General features: G+C 42.9%; 1 protein-coding gene across 1 annotated transcript; it reads left to right on the plus strand.

Annotated features, from left to right (window-relative positions):
• Positions 1-584: 584 nt before the first annotated feature.
• actl6b (actin-like 6B) lies at positions 585-10,935 on the plus strand (the record flags this gene model as incomplete). The annotated part of the gene is given in 16 exon segments (XM_053686367.1): positions 585-983; positions 1,015-1,081; positions 1,292-1,392; positions 1,473-1,570; positions 2,639-2,716; positions 3,725-3,892; positions 4,075-4,459; positions 4,815-4,892; positions 6,262-6,335; positions 6,416-6,508; positions 6,728-6,846; positions 8,821-8,847; positions 9,165-9,214; positions 10,263-10,358; positions 10,429-10,515; positions 10,641-10,935. Coding segments are annotated over 16 exon segments (2,001 nt in total), but the record flags the coding sequence as incomplete, so codon positions are not given.
• Between the last annotated feature and the right edge of the window lie 933 nt (positions 10,936-11,868).

Raw genomic sequence — 11,868 nt, forward strand, 5'->3', positions numbered from 1 at the left:
CTTGTTCCAGATGTTGGGAAAAACACCTGCACTGAGGACCATATTAAAAAGTTTTGTTTACATTACTAAACATGCTCTCTCTCTCTCTCTCTCTCTCTCTCTCTCTCTCTCTCTCTCTCCATACTCAATTAAAACGAAAATAAAACAGTTCAGAAATAACGTCGGTTTAAAGAGAAACCCCGCGTGCCGCCAGGTCCAGATTTTTCGAGCTCGACCAATAGCGAGCTGCATACGCATGCACACACGCACGGGCTGCACCCGGGAGGGTGATGCTCGAGAGGCTACGGAGCGATAGAGACGCGAGCTGTCTTCAGATACGTATTTATTTTTTTCGGTCAATACGCGGAATTATTTCATACGCGCGAGCTTTCTGAAGCCAGTGACGGTGACGCGATTCTACAGAACTGAGAGCTCGCGCACCTGCACCGCGGAAATGGAGCGGAAACCCGAGTGATGAGCGGCGGAGTGTACTGAGGAGGTAAGACACCGAGTTCTACCGGAACTCACGCTCGATGGTGTCCGGTAATGAGGACCACCGCCTACTGCAGGCACGCGCCACGGAGCTGTCCGCTTAATATACACACACAAAACGGCACATCAGCATATCTGTATTAATACAATTTCTAATACACACAAATACACATAGTGCGTGCGTGCGTGTGTGTGTGTGTGTGTGTTTAATAAGTCTCCCTCTCTCAGATGAAGTTGGAGCGTTGGTGTTTGATATCGGCTCTTTTTCCACCAGAGCAGGTTACGCTGGAGAGGACTGCCTCTGCATCGATACCTCCATCTATTCCTTCATCTTTCCCTCTATACCTCCATCTATCCCATCATCTCTCCATCTATCCCTTCATTTTTCCCTCTATACCTCCATCTATTCCATCATCTCTTCATCTATCCCTTCATCTTTCCCTTCATCTTTCCATCTATACCTCCATCAATACATCCTTCTATACCTTCTCCAGACCGTAATAAGTTATTTTGCAGGCTAGAGAACGGACTGAGCTTTACCTGGACACCACAGCACTGCATGTTCCCCGAGCTGAAGTTGAACTGATATCACCTCTAAAGAATGGCATGAGTATGATGCGCACACACACACACACAGAGATAAACTACTAATATCCTACAAACAACGAAATCTACGGTGTGCCTCAAATAAGTTCTCTCTCTCTCTCTCTTGCTGTCTCTTGCTGTCTTTCCATATTTGTCTCTCTCTCTCTCTCTCTCTCTCTCTCTCTCTCTCTCTCTCTTTCTGTCTCTCTCTCTCTCTCACTCACTCTCTCTGCAGTTGAAGATTGGGAAGGTTTTCAGGTTATAATGGATCACATTTACAGTAAGTATATCAAGTCTGAACCCGGCCTGCATCCATTGCTCATGTCTGAGGCTCCAGTGAGAACACACACACACACACACACACACACACACACACACACACACAATCTCTCTTTGTGTTTATTTGTGTTTAACAGTGGAACTCCCGGGCTAAGAGAGAGAAGCTGACCGAGCTGATGTTTGAACACTACAACATCCCCGCCTTCTTCCTCTGCAAAACTGCAGTGCTAACAGCGTATCCAATCACAGGCTGCCAGTGCAGGAGCAGCCCATCAGCCAAGTGCTGTAAGGTAGGTGGGCACTCGTACAGGAGAAACCTGCATGAGTGAGTCAGTTTAGCAATGAGAGGCGATAAGGACAGTTTGTTATTCAGAACTACATCGAGGTTGCATGTAGTGGCAGATTGTGAGATCTGAGTGTTTTTCAGGGAGATCACAAGATTTCGAACTGGGGTTGCATCTCCAGGGAAGTACATCAGCTCAGTATTGTTGGGATTTGCTTTCAGATAATTAGCTGCCTTCAAAGATGAGATGTTTTCCAGACATTCTGAGATACGAAAGTAGACAATCAGCATCAGCATAGTAGTGGTTAAAAAACCCATGTGAGGATATGATCTCTCTGAGAGAGCAGGTGTAGAGGATTTGACCTCACTGAGAGAGCAGAAGAGGACCCAGCACTGAGCCTTGTGGAACACCAGTGGACAGTCTGAATTGAGCAGATGTGGATCACCAGTTGCTGATGTCTGAGATATCTAGAGTGGGTTTCTTCATGATACTAATAACCCTTGCTGTCTTGAAAGCAGTCACTAAATGATCAGATGCTATGGATTCGTTAATGATCGAAGACATTAATGGATGGTCTGGAGCATTGTAGAAGGGATGTAATCCACCTGGCAGGTCAAAATAAGGACAATATAATCTACAGGATCAGATCTAATGTTGAGTGTGATGCAGTCTACATCTGTGTAGAGAAGAACCTGCAGCCTGTTTCAGAGTTATCCCAGAACTGTGGAGAATCATTGAGGTAAAAAAAAAAAAAAATCACTGATTAGCTCCAGATGCTAGTTCTGATGGCATTAATTACCTAGCCAGCTACAATCTGGCAAGTTCTAACTTACTGCAAGCGATAGAGACTTAGCTGAAAATTCATGTGTGAGGGATTAGGTTAGATCTGTGCTCTGAGGGTCAGAGTTTAGGTTCTGAGTTTAGACGTTTAGAAGGTCAGATTTACTGTATTTAAGTCACATCACATTGTTTCAGAACGATGTCTCTGTGACCTTCAGCCTTAACGCAGTTGTCCACAGTTTTGCGAGTGGCCGTGCCACTGGACTTGTATTGGACAGTGGAGCTACACACACTACGGCCATCCCAGTGCATGATGGGTAACTCCTACAGCAAGGTAAATTCATACAGAGTATGAGACTGTTAGTGGGACTGAGAGTGGGACTGAGTGAGTTTTAGAGTGAGAGAGAGAGAGAGTTTGAAATTATCATCACCTGTTTTTAGAAATGTAATAATGAAATATTTTATGTTATTTGTTTATAACACTTTTCCTGTGTGATATACCTGAGTTTCATTTATTCTACATATTAACACTGAGTGATTAACATCAACATCAGTCTGCAGGAGTCTGAAACTAAGCCGAAGGTCAACGTCCATGAGGAGTTTTTGGATTTCAACATTTTAACTCCACTATTTCTGTGAAATTCCGTCAACTTTGTTGTGTACATGACTACACTGAGACACACACACACACACACACACACACACACATACACATACATATACACTCTCTTGGTTGTCCGTCGTATCGTAGACCATTTTGTCATCAGAGATGATGCATGCGTAGATGCCTGGTCAGGCCAATCTTTGCACGGAAATTCCTATGGCAGGTGGGACAGGGGATGGGGTGAACGTCTCCGGGAGGGTTGCTGGCACGGGTTTTTCTGGCTTGCCTCTTTCGTTTGGCTGCAGATGTCTGAACACAGCAAAAAGCCCTTGTGGATGGAGGAGCACCAGGTGTCACGATCCAATGCAGTCTGTTCCCAGGAGGCAGGATTGATGTTAAACGCTTTCAGTGAGGCTTTGAGGGTATCTTTGAAGCATTTCTTTTGACCTCCTTGGCAACGCTGACCTTGCTGGAGCACACCATAGAAGAGTCTCTTTGGTAGATGCTGGTCTGTCATGCGTACCACATGTCCTGCCCAGCGAAGCTGGGTCGTCATCAAGATGGTGAAGATGCTAGGGAGGCCTGCTTGATTGAGAACCACAGAGTCTGGGACTTTGTTCTGCCACTTGATACTATTGATTTTCCTGAGACTGGTGGTGTGAAAATTGTTCAGTTTCCTGGCATGATGTTGGTACACTGTCCGTGTTTCGCATGTATACAGCAGTGTGGGGAGCACAACTGCCCTGCACACTTTCAACTTGGTCTGGATGGTGATGCCTCTTTGGTTCCAAACCTTGGCATACAGTCTCCCGAAAGCTGAGCTGGCTCTTGCAATGCGGACGTTTACTTCGTCATCTATTGTGGTATTTTGTGACAACGTGCTGCCGAGGTAGGTGAACTTGGTCACTGTTTTCAGTCTCTGAACATTAACAGTGATGTTGGGCTCTGTATAGGGCTTCCCTGGGGCTGGCTAATACATGACAGTCTTCTTGGTATTGATGGTGAGACCAAAGTTTGTGCAGACACTGGAGAACCTGTTAACGCTGCATTGCATGTCCGTTTCTGTGCAAGCATTAAGGGCACGGTCATCAGCAAAGAGGAAGTCCCTGATGATGTCTGTCAAAACCTTGGTTTTTGCTCGGAGCCTCCTGAGGTTGAACAGATTACCATCTGTGTGGTACTTGATGCCTATCCCAACATCATTGTCTCTAAAGGCGTCAGTCAGCATTGCGGAGAACATGAGGCTGAACAGGGTCGGTGCCAGGACACAACCCTGCTTGATGCCATTGGAAACTGGGAATGGCTGAGACACTTCTCCATTGTCTTGGACTCTTGCCTCCATGCCGTCATGGAACTGCTGCAGCATGGCTATGAACTTCCTTGGGCATCCGTAGTTGGCCATGATTTTCCAAAAGCCTTCACTGCTGACAGTGTAAAAGGCCTTGATCAGGCCAACGTAGGTAGAGAAGAGGTTGGCGTTCTGTTCCATACATTTCTCTTGTAGCTGCCATGCTGCAAACACCATGTCGATGGTACCGCGCTCTTTCCGGAATCCACACTGGCTCAAGGGTAGAAGCCCTTGGTCCAGGTGAGCGTTCAGGCGGTTCAGCAGAACCCAGGCAAGAATCTTGCCTGCGATGGATAGTAAGGATATGCCACGGTGGTTGTCACGGGACTGGTGGTTTCCTTTGCTCTTGTACAAATGAATGATGGAGGCATCTTTGAAATCCTGGGGGGTTGTCTCTTGTTGCCACATCAGTAGGAAGAGCTGATGAAGCCTCTGTGTTAAAGCTGTGCCTCCTTCCTTGTAGACCTCTGCTGGAATGGAGTCTGAGCCAGGTGCTTTGCCACTGGAGAGGAGACATATCGCTTTCTTGGTCTCAAGCAAGGTTGGAGGATCATCCAGTGCTTCATTGATGGGTATTTGGGGGAGACATCTGATGGTTTCATCATTGATGGCTGAAGGTCGGTTCAGGACGTTGTCAAAGTGTTCGGCCCAATGTTCGAGAATCTTCTTGTCAGTGATCAATGTATTCCCATCTGCACTGAGGAGAGGACATGAGCCTGATGACGTGGGTCCGTACACTTCTTTCAAAGCATCATAGAATCTCTTCATGTCATGCCTGTCTGCATAGCTTTGGATCTCATCAGCTTTGTTGCTCAGCCATGTGTCTTGTATCTGGCGGAGTCTCTGCTGTAAGAAATCTGCGTACGTTTTTGTACGCATCTTTCTTGGAGGTAGACGTAGGGTTGTTGAGGTAGGTTTGATGGAGACGGTGTTTCTTGTTCAGCAACTGCTTAATGCAGTTCTCATCAAACAAATCTTTGTGCTTTCTGGTTGAAAGACCCAGAATTTCAGTAGCTGTATCATAGACCAGTTCTCTGAGAGCCGCCCAGTCAGCTTCCATGTTCTGGCTGTCCAAAGACGTGGATTCCAGACAATCGTCCAGGGCATCCATAAAAGACTGCTTGGTTCTACCGCACTTCAGCTTGGTAATATTTGGACGTTTAGGGGCCTTTTTCCCCTGCGGGCATCTCGTTGGCTGGATGTGGATGTTGAGCTTTCTTGATGATGAAACGGTGGTCCGTCCAGCATTCGGCTCCACACATGGACTTGGTCACGCGTACATGATGCCTGTCCCTCTTCCTGACGATGACATAGTCGATGGGATGCCAATGCTTTGAGCGAGTGTACATCCATGACGTCCGATTACGGGTTGGGAGGCGGAATACTGTGTTGGTAATCAGGAGTTCATGTTCAGCGCAAGTCTGAAGCAAAAGGAGACCGTTGCTGTTGCAGTGACCCACTCCATGGTTTCCTAGCACTCCATCCCAGGCAGAGCTGTCATTGCCGACTCTCGCGTTAAAGTCGTCTAGAATGGCGAGCTTGTCTGTTCTAGGAACATCAGCGATGACAGAGTGGAGGTCGTCATAGAACTTGGCCTTCACTTCATCTGGGTTGATCATGGTTGGAGCATAGCAGCTGATGATTGTAAGGTGCTTTCTTCCAGACAGGAGGGGGAGTTTCATGGTCATGAGCCTGTCGTTGACTCCCTTATGAAGGCCTGTCAACTTGCCAATCAGTGATGATGATCATATCAGATCATAGAGCACTGCCCTACTCACTACAAATGACTTCCTACTCCATATTACCTACTCCCTACTTCTTATTCACTACCTTCCATTTCCTATGCATTACTCCCTGCCTTAGTCACTACTCCTCTCTCTGTCTGTCTTTCTGTCAGGAACCTGTGAGAGGGAGCTCCTCCAGTGTGGACAAAGAAAGACAAACTGCTTCTTGTCACAAAGTCCTGGCAAACATATATGTGTAAGTAAGGGCAAACACACACACACACACACACACACACACACACACACACACACACACACACACACACACACACACAGAGAGTTTATCACTGTATTTTCTGTCTGTCTATCAGGAGGTGATTCAGGATTTTCAAGCTTCAGTGCTTCAAGTTTCTGACTCACCGTATGATGAACAGTGAGTGGATTTGAAAACAACACATACCCACACACACACATACACACACGTGCATGATTTTTTTGCATGAATAATTGATTAATTCTGACTGATTTAATAGAGAAAGCTGAAAGCTTTTACTTTTCCATTTATGTATGTAATGTGAGAAATGTTTAAAGTTAATTTAGATAAACCTAGGTGAATGTGTGTGTGTGTGTGTGTGTGTGTGTGTGTGTGTAGGGTTGCAGCTCAGATGCCGACACTGCACTATGAGATGCCGAGTGGATATAATGTGGATTACAGAGCAGAGAGATTGTGACTTCCTGAAGGTCTGTTTGATCCGTCCAACGTGAAGGTACATAAACCTGATGGTCAGCAGATGTTCAGACATCACACTGTGAAGGTCACATGACTATGTAAAGGTCACATCACACTGTGAAGGTCATATCACACTGAAGGTCACATCACACTGTGAACGTCACATGACTATGTGAAGGTCACCACACTGTGGAAGCTCTAAAACTCATGAAGTACTTCAAATGATGATAGAACTAAATGAAGATTAGCTGATGCTGAACACATTGAATTACTCAACAATAATGTGTAGTGTCTGTTCTGGAACTTTCTGTGCTTTTCAGAGTACAGGGTATGTTAAAATACTTCTGTGAGCTTAGCCTTACATCATGCTGCAGATGAGCTGCAGGTTAAATGTTGTTATGAAGCACACACACACACACACACACACACACATCCTGTTTTGTACCTTGTTTTGGATTTAGACTTATTGCCATTTGCACAGGTATAAAACAGTACAGGTACACTGGAATTCTTGTGTGTAATTCTTTGAGTCAAATTTTATAGGAAAGACTCAATAAACACAACATTACAAAAAACCATATATATATATATATATATATATATATATATATATATATATATATATATATATATATATATAAATTTGAATTTAACAAATAACAAATTTTAAATTAATTTGTATATAAAAACTCTATCTGGGACAGGCAGTAAGATAATAAAGAGTGTATGAGTTAAGTGTCCCTGCTATGAGTAAGATGGGAGGGGCTATATGATTATGACAGTGGCTGGAAAAAAACTATTGCAAAAACTGGCCTTATGAGTGGCCATCCTCATTGGCCTTTGATGTCAAAGGTTATATCATGAGTTATTCCACCTGAAGGTGGGTGATTTTGATCACTAAGAATGCTCTGTGCTTTTCTCCTGCAATGCTGTGTGTATAATATTTCCATAGAGTTTAGCTCAGAGCCGATGATTCTCTCTGCAGTGTTAATGACCTGTTGCAGTGATCTTCTTTCAGCCTGGGTGGTATTTCCTAACTATACGGTAATGCCGCTGGTGAGAATACTTTCAAGAAGTTCTCTGTAAGTCTGGGTGAAGAGCTGACGGTTGAGTCCGGACTTCTTCAGAAGCCTGATGAAGTAAAGCCTCTGCTGTGCTTTCTTCACTATGACCATGGTGTTATCAGCCCAGTTCAGTGTTACCATCATGTGAAGGCCTAAAATCTTGTGACTGTCAGCCTGCTCCACCTCAGACCCTTTAATGATAAGAGACTGTAGAGGGGGAGTTTCCTCCTAAAGTCAATAATTATTTCTTTGGTTTTATCTATGTTAAGAACCAGGTCATTTTCCTCACCATAGACTATGATTCTGTTCATCAATTCCTTGTACAATGACTCGTTGTGTCATCTGCATATTTAATGATGAAATTGTTATCCTGGGTAGAAACACAGTCATGCATGTACAGGGCATAAAGTTTTGGGCTGAGGCAACAGTACTGTTAGCAAGCTCAACAGAGACGTTGTTTCCCATCCTCACCACCTGTGGTTTGTCTGTAAGGAAATCCAAAATCCAGTTACATGTGGATGTTGGCACTGCAAGCGTCACAGTCAGTTTATAATAGTAACTGTGCAGTCATTTGTGTTGCATTACTTGCTTTTGACAGTTGTTTCTACACGAATCTACAGTGATCTACACTGATATACATTGATCAACAGTGATCTACACTGATATACATTGATCAACAGTGATCTACACTGATATACATTGATCTACAGTTATCTACACTGATATACTTTGATCTACAGTGATCTACACTGATCTACACTGTCCGGACTTTAGAACCCAGAATGATCTTCATGTTTTAATAACAATTGACTGTTTATAATCACCGGTGTATTAACCTGCTACAGCCTCAGCAACTCATTACTTAATGAATTTCCTGGTTACACAACTGTACTATTTGAGCACGTAGTATTAGCACATTTATAGAAGGGGTGTATTTATTTATAATCGCACTATCTGGTGTCACCCAGATGAGGACGGGTTCCCTTCTGAGTCTGGTTCCTCTCAAGGTTTCTTCCTCATATCGTCTCAGGGAGTTTTTCCTCACTACCGTCTCCTCTGGCTGCTCATTACGGATAAATTCATACATTTAAAATCTATATCCTGAATTTATATATTTCTGTAAAGCTGCTCTGGGACAATGTCCATTGTTAAAAGCTCTATACAAATAAAACTGAACTGAACAGAATTACTCACACAAGACTGAAAATGTTGTTTACTACATTTCATTTTACTATATCTACATGTCTGTGTATCTCTCCTGTGCTGTGTGTGTGTGTGTGTGTGTGTGTGTGCAGGGTTTGTCAGAGTGACCAGCATCAGCATGTGTGACATCGATATCAGACCTGTATATTCCCTACACAACTCTCTACAAACAGGTCTGTGTGTGTGTGTGTGTGTGTGTGTGTGTGTGTGTGTGTGTGTGCTTTATAGAATGATGATAAACACATATGCAAAACCTTCACAGCTCTTCTTTTTTCTGTCTTCAAACGATGACTAAAGACCTTCCACTTAATGGAGTACTTAAATACATATTTGTGTCTTGTTATTTGTTTACTATATGTCATGATTCCCCCTTGAAGCAGCGTGCTCTAAGCGCGAATACGCGAGCGCCTGCTTTTCCATTGTTGTTAGTGACATCTGGACACGTGTGTTTTGTTTATGTTTCTGTCATGTCTCCTCCTTGTTCTGTCATTGGCTGGGATTTCACGTGGGTCTGTATTGCTCTCAGCTGCTAGCGGTTTAGACGCTGGTCATGTCCGCATATATACCGCGCGCGTCCCAGCACACAACGCGGAAGATTATCATAGAGTTAGTTTAGTTCGTATAGTAGTCATAGTCACGGTCCATGTTTAGAGTTAGTTCGCGCTGGATTATCCGCTTCCAGTCCCTCGTCATAGTTCGTTTCTTGTTTTGTTTATCGACCCTGTTTTCCGTGACCACGACCTAGATTCCTGCCTTGCCCCGTGTATGCCTGTTTACCAATCGCCTGACCTCTTGCATGTTTGTGGATTACGTTTTGGATCACGTTTTGGATTTGTCTGCCTGTCTCTCTTTCAAATAAACAACTGTTCATCCTGCACTTGCATCCGTCCTATCTCTGCTCCGTCACGATACGTGACACTATATTCATCTCCCAAACAGGGTTTTATACCGTGTTTTTATTTTTTTTAGACTGATGTTACTTTTAGTCCATGATCTAGTGAACCAGTATCAGGATATATTTATTGATAGAAATTTATACACACATATATCTTCTACTTCTTTCAACTGCTCCCGTTAAGGGTCACCACAGCGGACAATCCATCCCAGTTATGGATTTTTATATATATATATATATATATATATATATATATATATATATATATATATATATATTTGTGTGTGTGTGTGAGGGTCTCTATGGGATTGTCATTGCAACAGGTGGAAATACTTTGCTGCAAAGCTTCACTGAAAGACTCAATAGGGAGCCATCGCAGAAAGCACCGCTTGTAAGTAACACACACACACACACACACACACACACAATATGGCGGTTGCTCTGGTTTTCTCTCTGTGTAGAGTATAAGGCTGAAGCTGATTGCGAGTAACAATTCGATGGAGCGATGCTTCAGTTCGTGGATCGGTGGCTCGATTTTGGCGCCGCTGGTGAGAAACACATCTAAATCTTTATTCTGTATCTTTACAACCGAAAAACTTCTTTAACTCACCTTAGGATCACCAGCTTAGTCCTGCTCTGGGATAAACACTGGAATTCATCTCTTCATCTGCAGGGCACTTTCCAGTAAATGTGGATCTTGAAGCAGGAATATGATGAAGGCGGGAAACAGAGTGTGGAGAGAAATTGTCCTTAAATCACAGCAATAATAAACATCTGACAAACTGATTTCTAATAAAGTTCAGATCATTATTCAGTCTGGTATTCACTCTGTTTATTCCTCTGTCTGTTATTCACTCTATTTATTCCTGTCTGTTATTCACTCTGTTTATTCCTGTCTGTTATTCACTCTGTTTATTCCTCTGTCTGTTATTCACTGTGTTTATTTCTCTGTCTGTAACTCACTCTGTTTATTCCTCTGTCTGTTATTCACTACTTTTATTCCTGTCTGTTATTCATTCTGTTTATTCCTCTATCTGTTATTCATTCTGTTTATTCCTCTATCTGTTATTCACTCTGTTTATTCCTGTCTGTTATTCACTCTGTTTATTTCTCTGTCTGTTATTCACTCTGTTTATTTCTCTGTCTGTTATTCACTACTTTTATTCCTGTCTGTTATTCATTCTGTTTATTCCTCTATCTGTTATTCACTCTGTTTATTCCTGTCTGTTATTCACTCTGTTTATTTCTCTTGTCTGTAACTCACTCTGTTTATTCCTCTGTCTGTTATTCACTCTGTTTGTTCCTGTCTGTTATTCACTCTGTTTATTCCTCTGTTAGTCACTTCTTTTATTCCTGTATGTTATTCACTTCTTTTATTCCTGTCTGTTATTCATTGTTTATTCCTCTATCTGTTATTCACTCTATTTATTCCTGTCTGTTATTCATTCTGTTTATTCCTCTGTCTGTTATTCACTCTGTTTATTCCTGTCTGTTATTCATTCTGTTTATTCCTCTATCTGTTATTCACTCTATTTATTCCTGTCTGTTATTCATTCTGTTTATTCCTCTATCTGTTATTCACTCTATTTATTCCTGTCTGTTATTCATTCTGTTTATTCCTCTGTCTGTTATTCACTCTGTTTATTCCTGTCTGCTATTCCTTTAAGAAAGCTGAAACATAACCTCTGCTGACACACACACACACACACACACACACACACACACACACACACAGACACACACACACACACACACACCAGTGTTCATCTAACCACCTGCAGTTTCTGATTCCAGCAATTACACACTTAATTATCACATATTGAAGTATACTACATTTCTCTCAGTTTAAGGCCACAGAAACTGAAACAGCAGAAATGACCAGATAAAAGTGGAAAAGTGTG

Source organism: Ictalurus punctatus, chromosome 15 (genome assembly GCF_001660625.3).
Source record: "Ictalurus punctatus breed USDA103 chromosome 15, Coco_2.0, whole genome shotgun sequence".
In the NCBI taxonomy this organism is placed as follows: Eukaryota; Metazoa; Chordata; class Actinopteri; order Siluriformes; family Ictaluridae; genus Ictalurus; species Ictalurus punctatus.